Source organism: Bombina bombina, chromosome 4 (genome assembly GCF_027579735.1).
Source record: "Bombina bombina isolate aBomBom1 chromosome 4, aBomBom1.pri, whole genome shotgun sequence".
NCBI classification, from domain to species: Eukaryota; Metazoa; Chordata; class Amphibia; order Anura; family Bombinatoridae; genus Bombina; species Bombina bombina.
Genome location: NC_069502.1, coordinates 847,852,160 through 847,876,800, shown reverse-complemented (window position 1 = coordinate 847,876,800; position 24,641 = coordinate 847,852,160). Strand labels below are relative to the sequence as shown.

The 24,641-nt window shown below is 44.1% G+C and overlaps 1 protein-coding gene across 1 annotated transcript in view; it reads right to left on the bottom strand.

The window, feature by feature from the left end:
* LOC128657273 (uncharacterized) overlaps positions 1-24,641 on the bottom strand; it is a 112,033-nt gene that overhangs the window by 43,771 nt on the left and 43,621 nt on the right. The window contains exon 13 of the mRNA XM_053711553.1: positions 3,865-3,978. Coding sequence (XP_053567528.1) covers positions 3,865-3,978 — 114 coding nt within the window. The remainder of the gene's footprint in view (positions 1-3,864; positions 3,979-24,641) is intronic.

Sequence of the window (24,641 nt, the reverse complement as noted above, 5' to 3'; positions counted from 1 at the left end):
TACAAAATACTCAAAAATTAGGTGACACATACGTTATCAAAGTTATTTAATGGCATCATGATAGGAGACATTAAACTTTCCCAAAGATTTACATAAGCAATCATTTGCTTAATTCCCAAACCAGATAGAGACCCATTAGAACCAGCATCGTATCGCCCGATTTCATTAATAAACTCTGACTATAAGCTCTTCACAAAAATTCTAGCTAATAGATTGGCTCTTGTCTTTCCTCACTTGATTCACAAGGATCAGACGGGGTTCGTTAAAGGTAGAACGGCAGTTACAAACATCCGAACACTTAAATTTCTTTTAAATCACTATTGGAACCATAGGGTGTCAGGAACAATAGCAGATAGTAAAGAGGCTTGCGTCCTACTAGTAGATGCAGAAAAAGCCTTTGATAAAGTGCTTTGGAACCATCTATTCCTCACCCTCAAACAATTCGGGATTACTAGCAATTTCTCGGAAGCACTCCAATCCCTATACTCCTCACACAGGCTGTGATCCTGGTCAATGGAGCCCCATCCCAACCCTTTGCACTGGAGCGAGGTAAAAGACAGGGGTGACCACTTTCCCCGCTCTTGTTTGACCTTGCTCTGGAGCCCTTGGCCATCAAAATCAGAGCGGAAACAGAAGAACTCACATTGGGAGAACAAACAGTACACATATCTTTATTTGCAGATGACATGGTTTTATATGTGCAGAACCCAAAAACAAGTATCCCAAAAATCATGAATATCATAGCAGACTTTGGCCAAATTTCCGGCTACACAATAAACACAGATAAAAACAGACCTAAACTACAACTTTAAAGTAGTCACCAATACATTTAAATACCTGGGAATCAAACTCTCCACCGATCTGAATAAATGGAATGACGCTAATTACACGCCACTAAAAAGAGAAGCACAAGACTTAACATCCCATCGGGCAAAACTCCCTCTTACCATATCGGGCAGAATAGGCTTAGTAAAAATGCTCCTATTCCCAAAGCTCCTATATCTCCTATTTAAGTTAGGGGGTTAGGGTTAGACTTAGGTTTAGGGGTTAATAACTTTAGTATAGTGTTGGCGGCGGCAGATTAGGGGTTAAACAATTTAATATAGTTGCGGCGACGTTGGGGGGGCAGATTAGGGGTTAATAACTATAATGTAGGTGTTGGCGATGTTAAGGGCAGCAGATTAGGGGTTCATAAGTATAATGTAGGTGGCGGCGGTGTCCGGAGCGGCAGATTAGGAGTTAATAATATAATGCAGGTGGCGATGATGTCGGGGGCGGCAGATTAGGGGTTAATAAGTGTAAGATTAGGGGTGTTTAGACTCAGGGTTCATGTTAGGGTGTTAGGTGTAAACGTAAAATGTATTTCCCCATAGGAAACAATGGGGCTGCGTTAGGAGCTAAACGCTGCTTTTTTGCAGGTGTTAGGGTTTTTTTCAGCCGAATCTGCCCCATTGTTTCCTATGGGGAAAACGTGCACAAGCACGTTTAGCCAGATTACCGCATAACGTAAGCAGCGCTGGTATTGAGGTGAGATGTGGAGCTAAATTTTGCTCTACCTTCAATTTTTAGAGGCTAACGCCGGGTTGAAAAAAACCTGTAATACCAGCGTTGTTTGTAGGTGAGCGGTGAACTGGAACTGAGCGTTAGCACTGCAAGCCTTACCGACAAAACTCGCAATCTAGCCGATAGAGTTATATAGTTAGGCAACTCAGGCGAAGTATGTCTTAGACTGGTTAACGGGTAATGATTATTTCACAATTCCAGCTCTAGAGCAAATAGTGATTGAGCCATGGTCACTAGCCATGTTACCACACCTGAAAGCAACAAAAGCAGACAAATTACTACCACGGTACCTCCTAATGCAGCAACCCCTGTATGCTTGGGGGAAAATATGTCATAAGCTTAAAATACATCATGAACTCACCAAATTCCCTCCTCTACAAGGAAACTCTAACTTCATACCGGGACTGACTACACAGACATTCAAGGAATGGCAAACCGTAGCATAGACACAGTTTCAAAAGTCCTAGAAGGCAAAACAATCTGTACCTTCACGCACCTACAGACACAATATGCCATACCACGCAAGCACCATTTTGCATATTTGCAAGTGAAGCATTACATACAAGCTATACAAAAGACAGGAGAACTACCTGAAACTAACAACACCATATACCAACTATGTAGCCTGTACACACATGGAATCAAATCAATTTCTCCAAAGTATAAAGCCCTGGGGGCCACAGACAATAAAAATACCCTAAAACACATTAGCAAGAAATGGTCAGGAATTTTAAATAAAGAAATCCATACAACTTTGGTTCAGCAAAGCATTCAGAGGGCGAGACGAGCAACACTTTCTACTGATATTAGGGAAGCACACACTAAACTACTGGAATTGGCATACATAACACGGAAGCTATATAGAAACTGGGAAACTAAATCTGAAGGTAACTGCCCGAAATGTGCAAAACCTGCAGCAGATCTGCTCCATATGCTGTGGACATGTCCCAAGCTGTATAAATGTTGAGGCATGACAAATCATTGGCTAAACGCTATAAGCAACGCAACTCTCACTCTTACACCTCAAACAGTAGTATTTCTTAACCTTCAGGACCAGAGCAAAGCAAACACAATATTCATACACAATGTCATCTTACAGGCTAGGATAACTTAAACACTGGCTGAAAGGAGACCCCCCTACCCTAATTCAGTTGAAAAGGGAGATACATCAACAAATGCTCTATGAACAAGCAGGCAAGTTGGGTGACCTACAGGGGAGAACAAATCACTTCATGAGAAAGTGGGAACCCTACCACGTTAGACAGGGCCCAGATACTATACCCAATCAGGAATACAGACTATATCCTCAATGCCCAACTGAGAGGAGAATGGCAACTCAACTTTGATACTACCAGAAACTAAATTGGCGCAGACCTAAAATCTTAGCAGAGGACAGGTGGCACCCTGGGGACCGGGATTCCACATTACAATATTTAGGTTATAAATAAAGACATGCGTGAGTACAATATGTTTACTGTTGATTTTCCATGAGCAAATTGTTATGTGAATGTAAATTGATATGTAAAGTTAAACCAGCAATTGGCGCACCAGAGGTATTTATATCGCAGACTTTTATTCTTGGACTGAATTTGCTCACTGTATGTCTTTTTCATGAATAGAGAATTTATATTAAAAAAAAAGGGAAAAAGATGAGATGGCAAAGACATCATATGAAAAAGACTACCAGATATAAAAAGAACCAACCTATACGCAAACAAAGAGACTCAAAAGAAAGGAATAACGAGTTATAAAAAGCTTTATTATATGAACAACAAAATTGTATATTGGAAATATTGTTTGTGTTTGTAACAATTGTCATCTCAATATAATTAAAGAATTAAAAAAAAGGAGACTTGTTTGTCTGTGTACATAATTTTCTTGGCACGTGCAGGACCAAGGTAGCACAGAGGACACAGGTTTTAAAAGTGTAAAAAACTATTTATGTAGCACAGTTGTTTCAGAAACTTGCAAGTTACTCTACTTTGAGTTCTGTGGTTGTTACTGTTTAATGTCCTATTAGAAAACTTCTGTAATCCATACTCACAACACTGATTTAAACAATGTTTGTAACATACAGTACATAAGTAATGAAGGGGATAATGAACTGATCACAGAGTAGTTACTTGACACTTTGGTTGCCCAGAACATCCAGCAACAGAGATCCAACCCCTACAGCAGTGGAACACACAAAGTAATACACTGACCTTCACCTCAGTGTAACCATCTGAGAAACAGAACTGCTACAGGAGACAAAATGTCACAATCACAGAATCTTCCCTTTACTTAATATGCGCTACTCACCTGTAGCTGTATTTATAGGAACTTCATCCTCCTCAGTCTTCACCTGATCACACACATACGGTTCCCCTCCATGCTCAACCGCTGAGCCATATGAAGGCATCACATCCATACGCCCTGTACAGTGAGAACCCAGAAATAACTCTGTGCACATAATTATTTACTATGCACACTCATCTGTAAAACAGGCACTGCAGACACCACAAACACGTGCACACTTACCTGTGATTCATGTACCTCATACTCTAAAAACAGATTAATCTGTGATCCATGTACCACATGTGCAACACACATACACATTCACCTGTAACCAGCTTCTCAGACTGCACATACATGCACACTCACCTGTACCAAGCGTACACCATTGCCATATTTGATATATTTTAAAGGGACAGATCACTGTAAAATAGTTTTTCCCTGAATGTGTTCCCAATGACTTGTTATACCAGCTGTAAAGTATAAAATTTATGAAAAAATGCTCATTTATGCTTCTTTTTGCATATTAAATAGCTGGATTTACTCTTTGAAACCACAGCTCATCAAAATAAGCTTGTTATCATCACTCAAATGCTTCCCTTTCTTATCTCTGTCTCTGAACAATACTTAGAAAGAACAATGGGAAATTAATTTCCATTGAGGGGAGGAGAGTCCACGGCTTCATTCATTACTGTTGGGAATTAAGAACCTGTTAAACAGGAGGAGGCAAAGACACCCCAGCCAAAGGCTTAAATACCTCCCCCACTTCCCTCATCCCCCAGTCATTCTGCCGAGGAAACAAGGAACAGTAGGAGAAATATCAGGGTATAAACGGTGCCAGAAGAAAAATTAAATTTAGGTCCGCCCATCAGACACATGGGCGGGAGCCGTGGACTCTCCTCCCCTCGATGGAAATGAAATGATCAGGTAAGCTTAATTTATGTTTTCCATCTAAAGGGGAGGAGAGTCCACAGCTTCATTCATTACTGTTGGGAACATATACCCAAGCTCTAGGACACTGAATGAAACCGGGAGGGAAAAGGCGGACCCTATTCTGAGGGCACCACCGCCTGCAAAAACTTTCTCCCAAAAACAGCTTCCGCAGAAGCAAAAACGTCAAATTTGTAAAACTTTGTAAAAGTGTGTAAGGAGGACCAGGTAGCCACCTTACAAATTTGCTCCATAGAGGCCTCATTCTTGAAGGCCCAAGACGAAGCCACAGCTCTAGTTGAATGAGCCGTGATCCTCTGAGGAGGCTTATGTCCCGCTGTCTCATAGGCCAAGCGAATCAAGCTCCTCAACCAAAAGATCAAAGAAGTAGATGAGGCTTTCTGCCCCTTGCACTTCCCTGAATACACCACAAAAAGAGATGTAGACTGTCTGAAATCCTTTGCAGCCTGAAGATAGAACTTCAGGGCACGAACCACATCCAGATTACGAAGTAACCTCTCCTTAGAAGAAGAAGGTTTAGGATACAAAGACGGAACCACTATTTCCTGATTGATGTTGCGGTTAGACACCACCTTGGGAAGAAACCCCAAACCAGTGTGAAGCACTGCCTTATCCGCATGAAAAAACAGATAAGGCGGCTCACATTGCAAGGCAGCCAGTTCAGATACTCTGCGTTCCAATGCATTGGCCAACAGGAAGAGAACCTTCCAGGACAGAATCTTAATGTCAATGGAATGCATAGGCCCAAATGGAACTCGCTGCAAAACATAAGGACCAAGTTTAAGCTCCATGTGGGAGCAGACCGTCTAAAGACAGGCCTGATTCTAGACAGGGCCTGAACAAAGGATTGGATGTCAGGAAGCTCAGTGAGTCTCCTATGTAACAAGACTGAAAATGCCGAAGTCTGTCCCTTTAAGGAACTAGTAGCAAGACCTTTCTCCAACCGTCTTGGAGAAAGGACAGAATCCTGGATACCTTCATCTTATGCCAAGGATATTTATGCTTCTCACACCAGGACAAGTAAGTCATCCACACCATACGGTAGATGTGACGATTGACTGGCTTCCTTGCCTGATTAGAGTATCTCTTGGCCAAGACTAGGCGATCAATCTCCACGCAGTCAGCCTCAGAGAAACGAGATTTTGATGTTAAAAGGGGCCCTGTTCCAGCAGATCCCTGCGACAGGGTAACCTCCATGGCGGTGAGGATGACATCCCCACCAGATCCGCAAACCACGTCCTCCGCGGCCACGACGGAGCAATCAGAATGCCTGAAGCTCGCTCCCGTTTGATTCGTGCCACAACACAAGGTAGAAGTGGTAACAGTGGGAAAATGTAAGGTAGGCTGAACCCCCAAGGCACCGCTAAGGCATCTATTAGCTCTGCCTGGGGATCCCTGGACCTTGACCCGTATCGGGGTAGCTTGCAATTGACTAATCGTACACAACCAAAGTACAGTGGCACCACAACGGCTAGCTTCCTTATTATTTCAATAATTTAGAGACTATCTGATTTCAGTCTCAGTATATATTCTAGAAAGGGAAGTGGTGCTGTGTAGTATTCAAACATTACATTCTGGTGACAGAAAACCCCTCAAGAAAAGGCTGCACATATAGCACTCTCAGCCTGGACTCTGATTAGGAAAGATGATAAGTATGGATAAAATATAACTTTTATTCGTATATAATTAAAATAAGGGACCCAATTGTGAGAACAGATTAAAAACAACTAAAAATCTGTTGCCGTAATTCCTGTAATTAAAATAATTTTGCCTTTGAGATATATTTGTATCAATACAGGAATTATTGTTAAGCGGTTACTGTATATACCCAGCCAACACGTTCTAAAACTCAGTATGAAAAGTAAGAAACTGAGCAAAAGGTTATGTAATAAGGTAGGACAATAGTATCCAATCTCGTTAGCATTTAATTTGATAGTCTGAGATGGAAATGTATCCAGTCGTGTGGTATTTTATGCTTGGTGATAGAAATAACATAATTTATGTAAGAACTTACCTGATAAATTCATTTCTTTCATATTAGCAAGAGTCCATGAGCTAGTGACGTATGGGATATACATTCCTACCAGGAGGGGCAAAGTTTCCCAAACCTCAAAATGCCTATAAATACACCCCTCACCACACCCACAATTCAGTTTAACGAATAGCCAAGAAGTGGGGTGATAAGAAAGGAGCGAAAGCATCAAAATAAGGAATTGGAATAATTGTGCTTTATACAAAAAAATCATAACCACCACAAAAAGGGTGGGCCTCATGGACTCTTGCTAATATGAAAGAAATGAATTTATCAGGTAAGTTCTTACATAAATTATGTTTTCTTTCATGTAATTAGCAAGAGTCCATGAGCTAGTGACGTATGGGATAGTAAATACCCAAGATGTGGAACTTCCACGCAAGAGTCACTAGAGAGGGAGGGATAAAATAAAGACAGCCAATTCCGCTGAAAAATAATCCACAACCCAAAACAAAAGTTTTAATCTTAATAACGAAAAAAACTGAAATTATAAGCAGAAGAATCAAACTGAAACAGCTGCCTGAAGTACTTTTCTACCAAAAACTGCTTCAGAAGAAGAGAAAACATCAAAATGGTAGAATTTAGTAAAAGTATGCAAAGAAGACCAAGTTCCTGCTTTGCAAATCTGATCAACAGAAGCTTCATTCCTAAACGCCCAGGAAGTAGAAACTGACCTAGTAGAATGAGCCGTAATCCTTTGAGGCGGAGATTTACCCGACTTTACATAAGCAAGATGAATCAAAGACTTTAACCAAGACGCCAAAGAAATGGCGGAGGCCTTCTGACCTTTCCTGGAACCAGAAAAGATAACAAAAAGACTAGAAGTCTTTCTAACATCCTTAGTAGCTTCAACATAATATTTTAAAGCTCTTACTACATCCAAAGAATGTAAAGATCTCTCCTTTGAATTCTTCGGATTAGGACATAATGAAGGGACAACAATTTCTCTACTAATGTTGTTAGAATTCACAACCTTAGGCAAAAATTTAAATGAAGTCCGCCACACCGCCTTATCCTGATGAAAAATCAGAAAAGGAGACTCACAAGAAAGAGCAGATAATTCAGAAACTCTTCTAGCAGAAGAGATGGCCAAAAGGAACAGAACTTTCCAAGAAAGAAATTTAATATCCAGAGAATGCATAGGTTCAAATGGAGGAGCTTGTAAAGCCCTCAGAACCAAATTAAGACTCCAAGGAGGAGAGATTGACTTAATAACAGGTTTGATGCGAGCCAAAGCCTGTACAAAACAATGAATATCAGGAACATTAGCAATCTTTCTGTGAAAAAGAACAGAAAGAGCAGAGATTTGTCCTTTCAAGGAACTTGCAGACAAACCTTTATCCAAACCATCCTGAAGAAACTGTAAAATTCTAGGAATTCTAAAAGAATGCCAAGAGAATTTATGAGAAGAACACCAAGAAATGTAAGTCTTCCAGACTCGATAATAAATCTTCCTAGACACAGATTTACGAGCCTGTAACATAGTATTAATTACTGAGTCAGAGAAACCTCTATGACTAAGAATCAAGCATTCAATTTCCATACCTTCAAATTTAATGATTTGAGATCCTGATGGAAAAAAGGGCCTTGAGATAGAAGGTCTGGTCTTAACGGAAGAGTCCAAGGTTGGCAACTGGCCATCCGAATGAGATCCGCATACCAAAACCTGTGAGGCCATGCTGGAGCCACCAGCAGTACAAACGAACGTTCCATTAGAATTTTGGAAATCACTTTTGGAAGAAGAACTAGAGGCGTTAAGATATAGGCAGGATCATAATTCCAAGGAAGCGACAACGCGTCCACTGCCTCCGCCTGAGGATCCCTGGATCTGGACAGATACCTGGGAAGTTTCTTGTTTAGATGAGAGGCCATCAGATCTATTTCTGGAAGTCCCCAGATTTGAACAATCTGAAGAAATACCTCTGGGTGAAGAGACCATTCGCCCGGATGTAACGTCTAACGACTGAGATAATCCGCTTCCCAATTATCTACACCTGGGATGTGAACCGCAGAGATTAGACAGGAGCTGGATTCCGCCCATAGAAGTATCCAAGATACTTCTTTCATAGCCTGAGGACTGTGAGTCCCACCTTAATGATTGACATATGCCACGGTTGTGACATTGTCTGTCTGAAAACAAATAAACGATTCTCTCTTCCGAAGAGGCCAGAACTGAAGAGCTCTGAAAATTGCACGGAGTTCCAAAATGTTGATTAGTAATCTCGCCTCCTGAGATTCCCAAACCCCCTGCGCTGTCAGAGATCCCCATACAGCTCCCCAACCTGTCAGACTCGCATCTGTTGAGATCACAATCCAGGTTGGACGAACAAAAGAAGCCCCTTGAACTAAACGATGGTGATCTATCCACCACGTCAGAGAGTGTTGTACATTGGGATTTAAGGATATTAATTGTGATATCTTTGTATAATCCCTGCACCAGGGATTCAGCATACAAAGCTGAAGAGGTTGCATGTGAAAACGAGCAAAAGGGATCACGTCCGATGCAGCAGTCATAAGACCTAGAATTTCCATGCACAAAACTACCAAAGGGAATGATTGAGACTGAAGGTTTCGACAGGCTGAAACCAATTTCAGACGTCTCTTTTCTGTTAGAGACAAGGTCATGGACACTGAATCTATTTGAAAACCCAAAAAGGTTACCTTTGTCTGAGGAATCAAGGAACTCTTTGGTAAATTGATCCTCCAACCATGTCTTTGAAGAAAAGACACAAGTTGATTCGTATGAGATTCTGCAGAATGTGAAGACTGAGAAAGTACCAAGATATCGTCCAAATAAGGAAATACCGCAATACCCTGTTCTCTGATTACAGAGAGAAGGGCACCGAGAACCTTTGAAAAGATCCTTGGAGCTGTTGCTAGGCCAAACGGAAGGGCCACAAACTGGTAATGCTTGTCTAGAAAAGAGAATCTCAGAAACTGATAATGAGCTGGATGAATTGGAATATGAAGGTATGCATCCTGTAAATCTATTGTGGACATATAATGCCCTCGCTGAACAAAAGGCAGAATAGTCCTTATAGTCACCATTTTGAATGTTGGTATCCTTACATAACGATTCAATATTTTTAGATCCAAAATGAATAGATTTGAGTAAAACCCCAGACCCCGTTCCAGAACTGGGACTGGCACAATTACCCCAGCCAACTCTAGATCTGAAACACATTTTAGAAACGCCTGAGCCTTCACTGGGTTTATTGGAATGCGAGAGAGAAAAAATCTTCTCGCAGGTGGCCTTACCTTGAAACCTATTCTGTACCCTTGTGAAACAATGTTCTGAATCCAAAGACTGTGAATCGAATTGATCCAAATATCTTTGAAAAATCGTAACCTGCCCCCTACCAGCTGTGCTGGAATGAGGGCCGCACCTTCATGTGGACTTGGGAGCTGGCTTTGACTTTCTAAAAGGCTTGGATTTATTCCAGACTGGAGAAGGCTTCCAAACGGAAACCGTTCCCTTAGGGGAAGGGTCAGGCTTTTGTTCCTTATTTTGACGAAAGGAACGAAAACGATTAGCAGCCCTGTATTTACCTTTAGATTTTTTGTCCTGAGGCAAAAAGGATCCTTTCCCCCCAGTAACAGTTGAAATAATAGAATCCAACTGAGAACCAAACAATTTATTACCTTAGAAAGAAAGAGAAAGCAAAGTTGACTTAGAAGTCATATCTGCATTCCAAGTTTTAAGCCATAAAGCTCTTCTAGCTAAAATAGCTAAATACATATACCTGACATCAATTCTAATGATATTAAAGATGGCATCACAAATAAAGTTATTAGCATGTTGAAGAAGTTTAACAATGCTATGAGTATTATGGTCTGACACTTGTTGCGCTAAAGCCTCCAACCAGAAAGTGGAGGCAGCAGCAACATCAGCCAAAGAAATAGCAGGTCTAAGAAGATTACCTGAACATAAATAAGCTCTCCTTAGAAAGGATTCAAGTTTCCTATCTAAAGGATCCTTAAAAGAAGTACTATCCGCCGTAGGAATAGTAGTACGTTTAGCAAGAGTAGAGATAGCCCCATCAACCTTAGGGATTTTGTCCCAAAACTCTAATCTATCAGATGGCACAGGGTACAGTTTCTTAAACCTTTGAGGAGTAAATGAAGTACCCAGATTATTCCATTCCCTAGAAATTACTTCAGAAATAGCATAAGGGACAGGAAAAACTTCTGGAATAACCATATGAGGTTTGAAAACCGAATTTAAACGCTTAGTAGATTTAGTATCAAGAGGACTAGACTCCTCCATCTCTAATGCGATTAACACTTCTTTAAGTAAATAACGAATAAATTCCATCTTAAATAAATATGAAGATTTATCAGTGTCAATATATGAGATAGAATCTCCTGAACCAGATAGATCCTCATCAGAAACAGACAAGTCAGAATGATGACGGTCACTTAAAAATTCATCTGAAATATGAGAAGTTTTAAAAGACCTTTTACGTTTACTGGAAGGAGGAATAACAGACAGAGCCTTCCTAATAGATTTAGAAACAAATTCTTTTACATTAACAGGAACATCCTGAGCATTAGATGTTGAAGGAACAACAACAGGTAATGGATTATTACTAATGGAAATACTATCTGCATTAGCAAGCTTATCATGACATTCATCACAAACTACAGCCGGAGGAACAGTTACCACAAGTTTACAACAAATGCACTTAACTTTGGTAGAACCAGCATCAGGCAGCGTCTTTCCAGAAGTAGATTCTGATCCAGGGTCCAGTTGAGACATCTTGCAATATGTAATAGAAAAAACAACATATAAAGCAAAATTATCAAATTCCTTAAATGACAGTTTCAAGCCTCTAGCAACCAGAAGCAATGAAAAATGAAACTGAAATAATGTGAAAAAAAGGTGGAGACAAGAATGACGCCCACATTTTTTGGCGCCAAAAATCACGCCCACATTATTGGCGCTAAGAACAACGCCTATATTTTTTGTCGCCAAGTAAGACGCCACATCCGGTGACGCCGACAAAAATGACGCCCACATTTTTGGCGCAAAAAACGTCAAAAAAATGACGCAACCACTAACAACTTCCGCCGGAAATGACAAAATTTTTGCGCCAAAAAAGTCTGCGCCAAAAATGACGCAATAAATTGAAGCATTTTCAGCCCCCGCGAGCCTAACAGCCCACAGGGAAAAAAGTCAATTGAAAAATTTTTAAGGTAAGAAAAAATAATCCTTCATATGCATTATCCCAATAATGAAACTGACTGTCTGAAAACAGAATTTATGTTTACCTGATAAATTACTTTCTCCAACGGTGTGTCCGGTCCACGGCGTCATCCTTACTTGTGGGATATTCTCTTCCCCAACAGGAAATGGCAAAGAGCCCAGCAAAGCTGGTCACATGATCCCTCCTAGGCTCCGCCTACCCCAGTCATTCGACCGACGTAAAGGAGGAATATTTGGAGAAACCATATGATACCGTGGTGACTGTAGTTAAAGAAAATAAATTATCAGACCTGATTAAAAAACCAGGGCGGGCCGTGGACCGGACACACCGTTGGAGAAAGTAATTTATCAGGTAAACATAAATTCTGTTTTCTCCAACATAGGTGTGTCCGGTCCACGGCGTCATCCTTACTTGTGGGAACCAATACCAAAGCTTTAGGACACGGATGAAGGGAGGGAGCAAATCAGGTCACCTAAATGGAAGGCACCACGGCTTGCAAAACCTTTCTCCCAAAAATAGCCTCAGAAGAAGCAAAAGTATCAAACTTGTAAAATTTGGTAAAAGTGTGCAGTGAAGACCAAGTCGCTGCCCTACATATCTGATCAACAGAAGCCTCGTTCTTGAAGGCCCATGTGGAAGCCACAGCCCTAGTAGAATGAGCTGTGATTCTTTCAGGAGGCTGCCGTCCGGCAGTCTCATAAGCCAATCTGATGATGCTTTTAATCCAAAAAGAGAGAGAGGTAGAAGTTGCTTTTTGACCTCTCCTTTTACCAGAATAAACAACAAACAAGGAAGATGTTTGTCTAAAATCCTTTGTAGCATCTAAATAGAATTTTAGAGCGCGAACAACATCCAAATTGTGCAACAAACGTTCCTTCTTTGAAACTGGATTCGGACACAAAGAAGGCACAACTATCTCCTGGTTAATGTTTTTGTTAGAAACAACTTTCGGAAGAAAACCAGGTTTAGTACGTAAAACCACCTTATCTGCATGGAACACCAGATAAGGAGGAGAACACTGCAGAGCAGATAATTCTGAAACTCTTCTAGCAGAAGAAATTGCAACCAAAAACAAAACTTTCCAAGATAATAACTTAATATCAACGGAATGTAAGGGTTCAAACGGAACCCCCTGAAGAACTGAAAGAACTAAGTTGAGACTCCAAGGAGGAGTCAAAGGTTTGTAAACAGGCTTGATTCTAACCAGAGCCTGAACAAAGGCTTGAACATCTGGCACAGCTGCCAGCTTTTTGTGAAGTAACACAGACAAGGCAGAAATCTGTCCCTTCAAGGAACTTGCAGATAATCCTTTCTCCAATCCTTCTTGAAGAAAGGATAGAATCTTAGGAATCTTTACCTTGTCCCAAGGGAATCCTTTAGATTCACACCAACAGATATATTTTTTCCATATTTTGTGGTAAATTTTTCTAGTTACAGGCTTTCTGGCCTGAACAAGAGTATCAATAACAGAATCTGAGAACCCTCGTTTTGATAAGATCAAGCGTTCAATCTCCAAGCAGTCAGCTGGAGTGAGACCAGATTCGGATGTTCGAACGGACCTTGAACAAGAAGGTCTCGTCTCAAAGGTAGCTTCCATGGTGGAGCCGATGACATATTCACCAGATCTGCATACCAAGTCCTGCGTGGCCACGCAGGAGCTATCAAGATCACCGACGCCCTCTCCTGATTGATCCTGGCTACCAGCCTGGGGATGAGAGGAAACGGCGGGAATACATAAGCTAGTTTGAAGGTCCAAGGTGCTACTAGTGCATCTACTAGAGTCGCCTTGGGATCCCTGGAACTGGACCCGTAGCAAGGAACCTTGAAGTTCTGACGAGAGGCCATCAGATCCATGTCTGGAATGCCCCACAGTTGAGTAAGTTGGGCAAAGATTTCCGGATGGAGTTCCCACTCCCCCGGATGTAATGTCTGACGACTCAGAAAATCCGCTTCCCAATTTTCCACTCCTGGGATGTGGATTGCAGACAGGTGGCAGGAGTGAGTCTCCGCCCATTGAATGATTTTGGTCACTTCTTCCATCGCCAGGGAACTCCTTGTTCCCCCCTGATGGTTGATGTACGCAACAGTCGTCATGTTGTCTGATTGAAACCGTATGAACTTGGCCTTTGCTAGCTGAGGCCAAGCCTTGAGAGCATTGAATATCGCTCTCAGTTCCAGAATATTTATCGGTAGAAGAGATTCTTCCCGAGACCAAAGACCCTGAGCTTTCAGGGGTCCCCAGACCGCGCCCCAGCCCATAAGACTGGCGTCGGTCGTGACAATGACCCACTCTGGTCTGCGGAAGGTCATCCCTTGTGACAGGTTGTCCAGGGACAGCCACCAACGGAGTGAGTCTCTGGTCCTCTGATTTACTTGTATCGTCGGAGATAAGTCTGTATAGTCCCCATTCCACTGACTGAGCATGCACAGTTGTAATGGTCTTAGATGAATGCGCGCAAAAGGAACTATGTCCATTGCCGCTACCATCAAACCTATTTGTTACGGTTACCCTTAGTCTCGCTGAGAGATGGACCGCTTAGTAGCCTGGATCCCTATTGCTAAAGAGGGGAGAAGCTGCTTTCCATAGTATTCTATATGAGTCTCGCAAATATAGAATAATCTCCCTTAGCTGCAGTACAGCTAGGATACCCTTCTGCCCACAAAAACGAGTCAACGCTGCGATTGAGGGTCAAAACAAGAACTCAGGACTGGGATGCCCAGCCTGCTTTTTATTAAGGTTACATGCACACAGGGCACTCCCAGGGGGAGAGGGGGGGAAGCACAAAATCCCCCATCACACATTTAGATAGAGAGCACTGTCCTTTGACAGGCCACAATAGGATTACAGTACTTAAGATAACAAGTTTACAAGTTCATCTTATCAATTAGCAGTCTGGCTCCAGAGGTGATTAGACAATAGTTTCTAAAAGCTGAAAAAAAAGAGTTAACTCTTTATGAAATGAAACTTGTTACGGTTTTCTTGGAGCCCTTCTTAGGCGCTGGCTTGCTGGTTCAGGCATTGCTGCTGGGAAATAAGCTTTTCACAACAAAATAACTAATGCTTCTGTAACATTGCTCCCTTTCTGTGGAACACTCTGGCAGACACGGTCTGACCCCTTTTCGGGGCAGACTAAGGCTGTCCAGACCGCTGGTTATGCGGGGCTGAGGTCGGTTTGTCTGGACAACCCGTCGGCGTTGCCATTCTGTTTCCCAGGTCTGTAAGTAATGGTGAAATTGAAGGTTTGCAACGATAAGCTCCAACGTAATAGCCTGCCGTTATCTCCAGAGACCCGGTTCAGCCACACCAACGGGTTATGGTCGGTGACCAGAGTGAACTCCTGACCATATAAATAGGGAGTCAATTTCTTTAATGCCCACACCAAAGCCAAACACTCCTTTTCGACCGCTGCATAGCTGACTTCGCGGGGCAGGAGCTTCCGGCTGATGTAGGCAACTGGATGCTCCCCTCCATCTTCGCCTACTTGGCTGAGGACGGCTCCCAGCCCGAACATGGAAGCATCGGTATGGACGATAAAACGTTTGTTAAGGGCTGGGGCCGCCAAGACAGGAGCGTTAATTAGAGCATTTTTGAGAGCCTGGAAAGCCGTTTCACAGTGGGGAGACCACAGGACCTGTCGAGGTAAGTTCTTCTTGGTCAAGTCAGTCAGGGGTTTGGCAAGTGTGCTGTAGTCTGGTACGAACCGTCTATAGTACCCTGCCGTGCCCAGGAAGGCTAGGACCTGAGTCTTAGTGATGGGGGTGGGCCAATTGGCGACAGCTTCTATTTTGGCCGGCTCTGGTCGCTGCTTTCCACACCCCACCCGGTGACCCAGGTACTGTACCTCGGCCATCCCAAAGTGGCATTTTTCTGGCTTCAGAGTCAGGCCAGCAGCCCGGATCTGATCCAGAACCATTCCCACATGAGCTAAGTGGTCCTCCCAGGACTCACTGTGGATCGCTATGTCGTCCAGGTAGGCGCAAGCAAAACTCTGGAAGCCATCCAGGAGCCTATCCACCAAGCGCTGGAATGTAGCTGGGGCATTCTTCATCCCAAACGGCATTACCCTAAACTGATATAAGCCGAATGGGGTGACGAATGCCGACTTGGGGATAGCCTCCGGGGCCAGGGGAATCTGCCAGTAACCTTTGCAGAGGTCAATAGTGGTCAGGTAATTTCCCCTGGCTATACGATCGAGTAGCTCGTCTACCCTGGGCATAGGGTAAGCGTCCGTCACGGTATTTTCATTGAGCCTCCGATAGTCTACGCAGAACCGGGTGGTCCCATCTTTCTTGGGCACCAAGACAACTGGGGAGGCCCAGGGACTATCGGAGGGCTCAATTACCCTGAGCTGGAGCATCTCATCGATCTCCTTCTTCATTCCTGTCCTAACTGCTTCGGGGATTCGGTACGGAGCCTGGCGCAAGGGAGCTTGTCCCGGAGTATCTACCTGGTGGGTGGTTAAAGTAGTGTACCCTGGCTTCGGGGAGAAGGTGAGGTGTTTGGACTGGAGGAGTTGGTTGAGCTGCTCCCTTTCAGTGGGGCTAAGTCGGTCCCCTATCTGAACCTGAGCCACTATACCTGTGGGGAGGCTCTTTTCTAATAGGTCTGGAATGGGTAAACTGTCGGGGTCTTCCTGAGGGGAACAACATATGGCCGTCACGTTCTCTGGTCGCTCAAAATATTCCTTGAGCATGTTTACATGGAATGTCTTTCTAAGATTGTTGTCGTGGCAGCTAGCTATCACATAAGTGGTGTCTCCCCTTTTCTCTACGATCTGGTAGGGACCCTGCCAGGACGCCTGCAATTTGTCTGTCTTCACCGGCTTAAGTACTAACACCTTTTGTCCTATGGTGAAGATTCTCTTTCGGGCCCCCCGATCGTACCATACTTTCTGTCTTCTCTGGGCCAACTGGAGATTAGCCCGCACGGATTTGGCTAATTGCTCCATTCGGTCCCTGAGTTCCAGCACGTATGGCACAATTGGGACACCGTCAGCCTCCATCTCTCCCTCCCAGTGCTCCCGGATCAGGTTTAGGGGTCCCCGTACCTTTCTTCCGTAGAGCAACTCGAAGGGAGAGAACCCTGTCGTTTCCTGGGGCACCTCCCGATAAGCAAATAGGAGGTGCGGCAGGAAGCGTTCCCAGTCTCGGTATTCCTGAGTGAACGTCTTGAGCATTTGCTTGAGGGTCCCATTGAACCTCTCACACAGCCCGTTCGTCTGGGGGTGGTATGGGGAGCTTAGGAGGGACTTAATTTTGCAAACCTGCCAGAGTTGTTGGGTCAATTCAGCCGTAAATTGGGTGCCTCGGTCGGATAGGATTTCTTTTGGAAATCCTACCCGGGAGAACACCTGTACTAGTGCATTCGCTACCGTATCCGCTTGTATGTTGGATAGGGCGACAGCCTCTGGGTACCTGGTAGCGTAGTCCACTACGGTAAGAATGTATCGCTTACCGGAGGGACTAGGGGTAGCCAGTGGTCCCACTAGGTCAATAGCAACCCGGCTGAAGGGTTCCTCTACAATGGGCATATTTACTAGCTGGGCTTTAGGGTGATCGCCTCGCCTTCCTACTCGTTGACACACATCGCAGGTGTTACAGTAAGTTCTAACGTCAGCGTGCACCCCTGGCCAAAAGAACGTGTGAGTAATGCGGTGTAGGGTACGGGTAACGGCTAGGTGGCCTGCTAAGGGGATGTCGTGGCCTATTTTGAGGATTTCTTGACGGTATTTGTGGGGCACTACCAGCTGTCGCCTACGCTGTCCCCTTTTCTCTGTCCAGCGGTATAGTTTCCCTTTTTCCCATAAGAATGTTTCGTTATCTGCCCCGCCCCCTCCGGTCTCTGCTCGTTCCCGGTACTTTTGTAAGGTCGGGTCAGTCTTAGACTCTGCCTCGAAAGCATCTGGGGTGTCCCAGGGTATGGGGCCTAACCTGTCAGGCAAGGTCGGGGTAGGTCTTACCTGTGTCTCCCGCACTGGTGAAAGCTCTCGCTCCGTCCGGGCTTGGGCCCGTGTAGTCACTGGGTCCGCCTCGTTGTTGCATACTGGAGCATAGGCAGAAGTCATGGGGCCCAAATCGTTGCCCAGTAGTACTTCGGCAGGTAAATTATCCATTAGGCCCACGTTCACAGCCCCCTTTCCCGCTCCCCAATCAAGATGCACTTTAGCTGTTGGAATTTTGTACACATCCCCCCCCGCCACTCTAACGGCCACAGTCTGTCCGGATCGCTTGTGCTCTGGCACCAAATGACTCTGTACCAGCGTGATAGTAGCCCCTGTGTCTCGCAATCCCTCGGTAGATCGCCCCTCGAGCCATACCCTCTGCCGATGGTGCTGGCGGTTATCTGAGGCAGCATATACAGGGTCTGCCTCGTGAAGCGGCCCCACATATCCCTCCATAGGGGCCTCTTGGTTAACACAGAGGGCCCGGGCCGGACGATAGGACCCAGAGGGGTCATTGTAATTCCTGGGTGTCTGGTGCGTATTAAGGGGGCAGCTAGCCATGAAATGCCCTGGTTGCTTGCATCGGTGGCAAGTCGGTCTGGGACGCTCAGAGCTGTTATTGGGTGGTCCTGAGTGTCGGACGGGCCCTGTGGGCACCGGGGCTCGGAATTCAGCACGAGGGGGTGCACGGTAAACCTCTCTGGGTTCGACCCGTGCTGGAGCTCGGTAGTTCATGGGTTCGTGAAGACGGGAGTCATAATGTTCATCGGCCAATTTGGCTGCTTCTTCTAAGGTAGAAGGCCGCCTGTCTCGCAGCCATTCCTTCCCTTGCTGTTCCATGCCATTATAAAAATGTTCTAAGAGAAACAATTGTAAAATTTCCTCCCCAGTCACCGCTTTACTTCCGCTCAGCCAGTGATTTGCCGCTCTCCGCATTCGGTGCGCCCATTCCATATGGGTATCGTTAGGCTTCTTTTCCGTGCCCCGAAACTGTCGGCGATACGTGTCCGGAGTTACAGCGTACCGTCGCAACAGTGTCTCCTTAACTAGCTCATACTGTGTCACTTCCTCAGCACCCAGAGTACGAAAGGCTTCCAGGGCTCGCCCGGATAGTTTCCCAGACAATATCGTGGGCCACTCTCTGTTGGGAATCTGGTGCAGGGCACATTGCCTTTCGAAGTCCGCCAAATATTCATCAATCCCTGTCTCGCTCTCTAGGAAGGGTCGAAATGCCGCATAGGGTATCTTGGGCCTCCCAGCATTTTCGACAGGGATGATTACCTGCGGGGCTTCAGCATTGCGGTGTGCGTTCGCTAGGTTGAGTTTGTGGGCTCGAGTCTCTCGTATATCCTCGTCCGCCTCCGCCATCAACTGCTGTACCAATTCCATGGAGGGGTTCGGCCCGTATAATGAGAGCCTTTCCCGAACAATCCTGGTTTTTTCGTCACTAATCGTGGTCGGTGTTTCCGCCATTGTGAAGCTCTGATCCAGTTCGGTCAATTCTGCGATCAGCTCTCTCCTCGGCCGGTTGCTGGCGTACCCCCCTCTGCTTTCAAGTAAATCCTTTAGGGTTGTACGCTTCAATTTTTCGTAAGCGCTCTCCATCCGTTCTGTACCTCTCCTAGGAAATCCAGGAAAATCCCGCCGCTGCCGCCAAATGTTACGGTTACCCTTAGTCTCGCTGAGAGATGGACCGCTTAGTAGCCTGGATCCCTATTGCTAAAGAGGGGAGAAGCTGCTTTCCATAGTATTCTATATGAGTCTCGCAAATATAGAATAATCTCCCTTAGCTGCAGTACAGCTAGGATACCCTTCTGCCCACAAAAACGAGTCAACGCTGCGATTGAGGGTCAAAACAAGAACTCAGGACTGGGATGCCCAGCCTGCTTTTTATTAAGGTTACATGCACACAGGGCACTCCCAGGGGGAGAGGGGGGGAAGCACAAAATCCCCCATCACACATTTAGATAGAGAGCACTGTCCTTTGACAGGCCACAATAGGATTACAGTACTTAAGATAACAAGTTTACAAGTTCATCTTATCAATTAGCAGTCTGGCTCCAGAGGTGATTAGACAATAGTTTCTAAAAGCTGAAAAAAAAGAGTTAACTCTTTATGAAATGAAACTTGTTACGGTTTTCTTGGAGCCCTTCTTAGGCGCTGGCTTGCTGGTTCAGGCATTGCTGCTGGGAAATAAGCTTTTCACAACAAAATAACTAATGCTTCTGTAACACTATTACTTCCATGCACTGCGCTATGGAAGGAAGAGGAACGGAATGAAGTGTTTGACAAGAGTTTAGAAGTTTTGTTTTTCTGGCCTCTGTCAGAAAAATCCTCATTTCTAAGGAGTCTATTATTGTTCCCAAGAAGGGAACCCTTGTTGACGGAGATAGAGAACTCTTTTCTACGTTCACTTTCCATCCGTGAGATCTGAGAAAGGTCAGGACTATGTCCGTGTGAGCCTTTGCTTGAGGAAGGGACGACGCTTGAATCAGAATGTCGTCCAAGTAAGGTACTACTGCAATGCCCCTTGGTCTTAGTACCGCTAGAAGGGACCCTAGTACCTTTGTGAAAATCCTTGGAGCAGTGGCTAATCCGAAAGGAAGTGCCACGAACTGGTAATGCTTGTCCAGGAATGCGAACCTTAGGAACCGATGATGTTCCTTGTGGATAGGAATATGTAGATACGCATCCTTTAAATCCACCGTGGTCATGAATTGACCTTCCTGGATGGAAGGAAGAATTGTTCGAATGGTTTCCATTTTGAACGATGGAACCTTGAGAAACTTGTTTAGGATCTTGAGATCTAAGATTGGTCTGAACGTTCCCTCTTTTTTGGGAACTACGAACAGATTGGAGTAGAACCCCATCCCTTGTTCTCCTAATGGAACAGGATGAATCACTCCCATTTTTAACAGGTCTTCTACACAATGTAAGAATGCCTGTCTCTTTATGTGGTCTGAAGACAATTGAGACCTGTGGAACCTCCCCCTTGGGGGAAGCCCCTTGAATTCCAGAAGATACCCTTGGGAGACTATTTCTAGTGCCCAAGGATCCAGAACATCTCTTGCCCAAGCCTGAGCGAAGAGAGAGAGTCTGCCCCCCACCAGATCCGGTCCCGGATCGGGGGCCAACATTTCATGCTGTCTTGGTAGCAGTGGCAGGTTTCTTGGCCTGCTTTCCCTTGTTCCAGCCTTGCATTGGTCTCCAGGCTGGCTTGGCTTGAGAAGTATTACCCTCTTGCTTAGAGGACGTAGCACTTGGGGCTGGTCCGTTTCTACGAAAGGGACAAAAATTAGGTTTATTTTTGGCCTTGAAAGACCTATCCTGAGGAAGGGCGTGGCCCTTACCCCCAGTGATATCAGAGATAATCTCTTTCAAGTCAGGGCCAAACAGCGTTTTCCCCTTGAAAGGAATGTTAAGCAATTTGTTCTTGGAAGACGCATCCGCTGACCAAGATTTCAACCAAAGCGCTCTGCGCGCCACAATAGCAAACCCAGATTTTTTCGCCGCTAACCTAGCCAATTGCAAAGTGGCGTCTAGGGTGAAAGAATTAGCCAATTTGAGAGCACGGATTATGTCCATAATCTCCTCATAAGGAGGAGAATCACTATCGATCGCCTTTTCTAGCTCATCGAACCAGAAACACGCGGCTGTAGTGACAGGGACAATGCATGAAATTGGTTGTAGAAGGTAACCTTGCTGAACAAACATCTTTTTAAGCAAACCTTCTAATTTTTTATCCATAGGATCTTTGAAAGCACAACTATCTTCTATGGGTATAGTGGTGCGTTTGTTTAAAGTAGAAACCGCCCCCTCGACCTTGGGGACTGTCTGCCATAAGTCCTTTCTGGGGTCGACCATAGGAAACAATTTTTTAAATATGGGGGGAGGGACGAAAGGTATACCGGGCCTTTCCCATTCTTTATTTACAATGTCCACCACCCGCTTGGGTATAGGAAAAGCTTCTGGGGGCCCCGGGACCTCTAGGAACTTGTCCATTTTACATAGTTTCTCTGGGATGATCAAATTCTCACAATCATCCAGAGTGGATAACACCTCCTTAAGCAGAGCGCGGAGATGTTCCAACTTAAACTTAAATGTAATCACATCGGGTTCAGCTTGTTGAGAAATTTTCCCTGAATCTGAAATTTCTCCCTCAGACAAAACCTCCCTGGCCCCCTCAGACTGGTGTAGGGGCATATCAGAACCATTATCATCAGTGTCCTCATGCTCTTCAGTATCTAAAACAGAGCAGTCGCGCTTACGCTGATAAGTGGGCATTTTGGCTAAAATGTTTTTGATAGAATTATCCATTACAGCCGTTAATTGTTGCATAGTAAGGAGTATTGGCGCGCTAGATGTACTAGGGGCCTCCTGAGTGGGCAAGACTGGTGTAGACGAAGGAGGAGATGATGCAGTACCATGCTTACTCCCCTCACTTGAGGAATCATCTTGGGCATCATTTTCTGTGTCACATAAATCACATCTATTTAAATGAGAAGGAACCTTGGCTTCCCCGCATTCAGAACACAGTCTATCTGGTAGTTCAGACATGTTAAACAGGCATAAACTTGATAACAAAGTACAAAAAACGTTTTAAAATAAAACCGTTACTGTCACTTTAAATTTTAAACTGAACACACTTTATTACTGTAATTGCGAAAAAGTATGAAGGAATTGTTCAAAATTCACCAAAATTTCACCACAGTGTCTTAAAGCCTTAAAAGTATTGCACACCAAATTTGGAAGCTTTAACCCTTAAAATAACGGAACCGGAGCCGTTTTTATCTTTAACCCCTTTACAGTCCCTGGTATCTGCTTTGCTGAGACCCAACCAAGCCCAAAGGGGAATACGATACCAAATGACGCCTTCAGAAAGTCTTTTCTATGTATCAGAGCTCCTCACACATGCGACTGCATGTCATGCTTCTCAAAAACAAGTGCGCAATACCGGCGCGAAAATGAGGCTCTGCCTATGATTAGGGAAAGCCCCTAGAGAATAAGGTGTCCAAAACAGTGCCTGCCGATATTATTTTACAAAATACCCAGATTAAAATGATTCCTCAAGGCTAAATATGTTTATATATGAATCGATTTAGCCCAGAAAATGTCTACAGTCTTAGCAAGCCCTTGTGAAGCCCTTATTTACTGTCTGTAATAAAAATGGCTTACCGGATCCCATAGGGAAAATGACAGCTTCCAGCATTACATCGTCTTGTTAGAATGTGTCATACCTCAAGCAGCAAAAGTCTGCTCACTGTTCCCCCAACTGAAGTTAATTCCTCTCAACAGTCCTGTGTGGAACAGCCATCGATTTTAGTAACGGTTGCTAAAATCATTTTCCTCTTACAAACAGAAATCTTCATCTCTTTTCTGTTTCAGAGTAAATAGTACATACCAGCACTATTTTAAAATAACAAACTCTTGATTGAATAATAAAAACTACAGTTAAACACTAAAAAACTCTAAGCCATCTCCGTGGAGATGTTGCCTGTACAACGGCAAAGAGAATGACTGGGGTAGGCGGAGCCTAGGAGGGATCATGTGACCAGCTTTGCTGGGCTCTTTGCCATTTCCTGTTGGGGAAGAGAATATCCCACAAGTAAGGATGACGCCGTGGACCGGACACACCTATGTTGGAGAAATAAGGAATACTGATTACCCTGAATCATGGCAAATAAAAGTTTAAACACATATATTTAGAACTTTAAAAATAAAGTGCCCAACCATAGCTTTAGAGTGTCAAATAAAATAAGAGACTTACTTACCCCAAGACACTCATCTACATATAGTAGATAGCCAAACCAGTACTGAAACGAGAATCAGTAGAGGTAATGGTATATTAGAGTATATCGTCGATCTGAAAAGGGAGGTAGGAGAAGAAATCTCTACGACCGATAACAGAGAACCTATGAAATAGATCCCGTAGAAGGAGACCATGGAATTCAAATAGGCAATACTCTCTTCACATCCCTCTGACATTCACTGCACTCTGAGAGGAAAACCGGGCTCCAGCCTGCTGCAAAGCGCATATCAACGAAGAATCTAGCACAAACTTACTTCACCACCTCCACGGGAAGCAAAGTTTGTAAAGCTGAATTGTGGGTGTGGTGAGGGGTGTATTTATAGGCATTTTGAGGTTTGGGAAACTTTGCCCCTCCTGGTAGGAATGTATATCCCATACGTCACTAGCTCATGGACTCTTGCTAATTACATGAAAGAAATAACCTTTTTTCTAGAGACAGTGTAACCATAAGGACAACCTGTGTGTTCAGGTATTTCAGCCTTGATTTATATTTGTATTAGCATGTATATCTGCCAAGTGACAGCGCTATTTCGTGCTCTAGTCTTTGTGACCAGTTATCTCACAATCCACCTTAGTGCATATAGATGTAATATTAAGTGGAAACGTCACACTTGCAAGTCTATTAATTAGTATAACTTGCATTTGTTGACTATATTGTTTGAAGTAATTAGATAGTCATTCGGGTTTGTCAACTCTAAGTTTTATCCAAGCATGATGTAACAGCCCGTAGCTTTCATCTATTATCTTTCTCTCAAGGATTGTGCCTTGATTCGAAAGAGTCCGTTATTAGTTATTTATTACTATGCCTGAAGCACTCATAGAGTTAAATATAATAATGGCATTAATTTCTCAGCAATAATTGC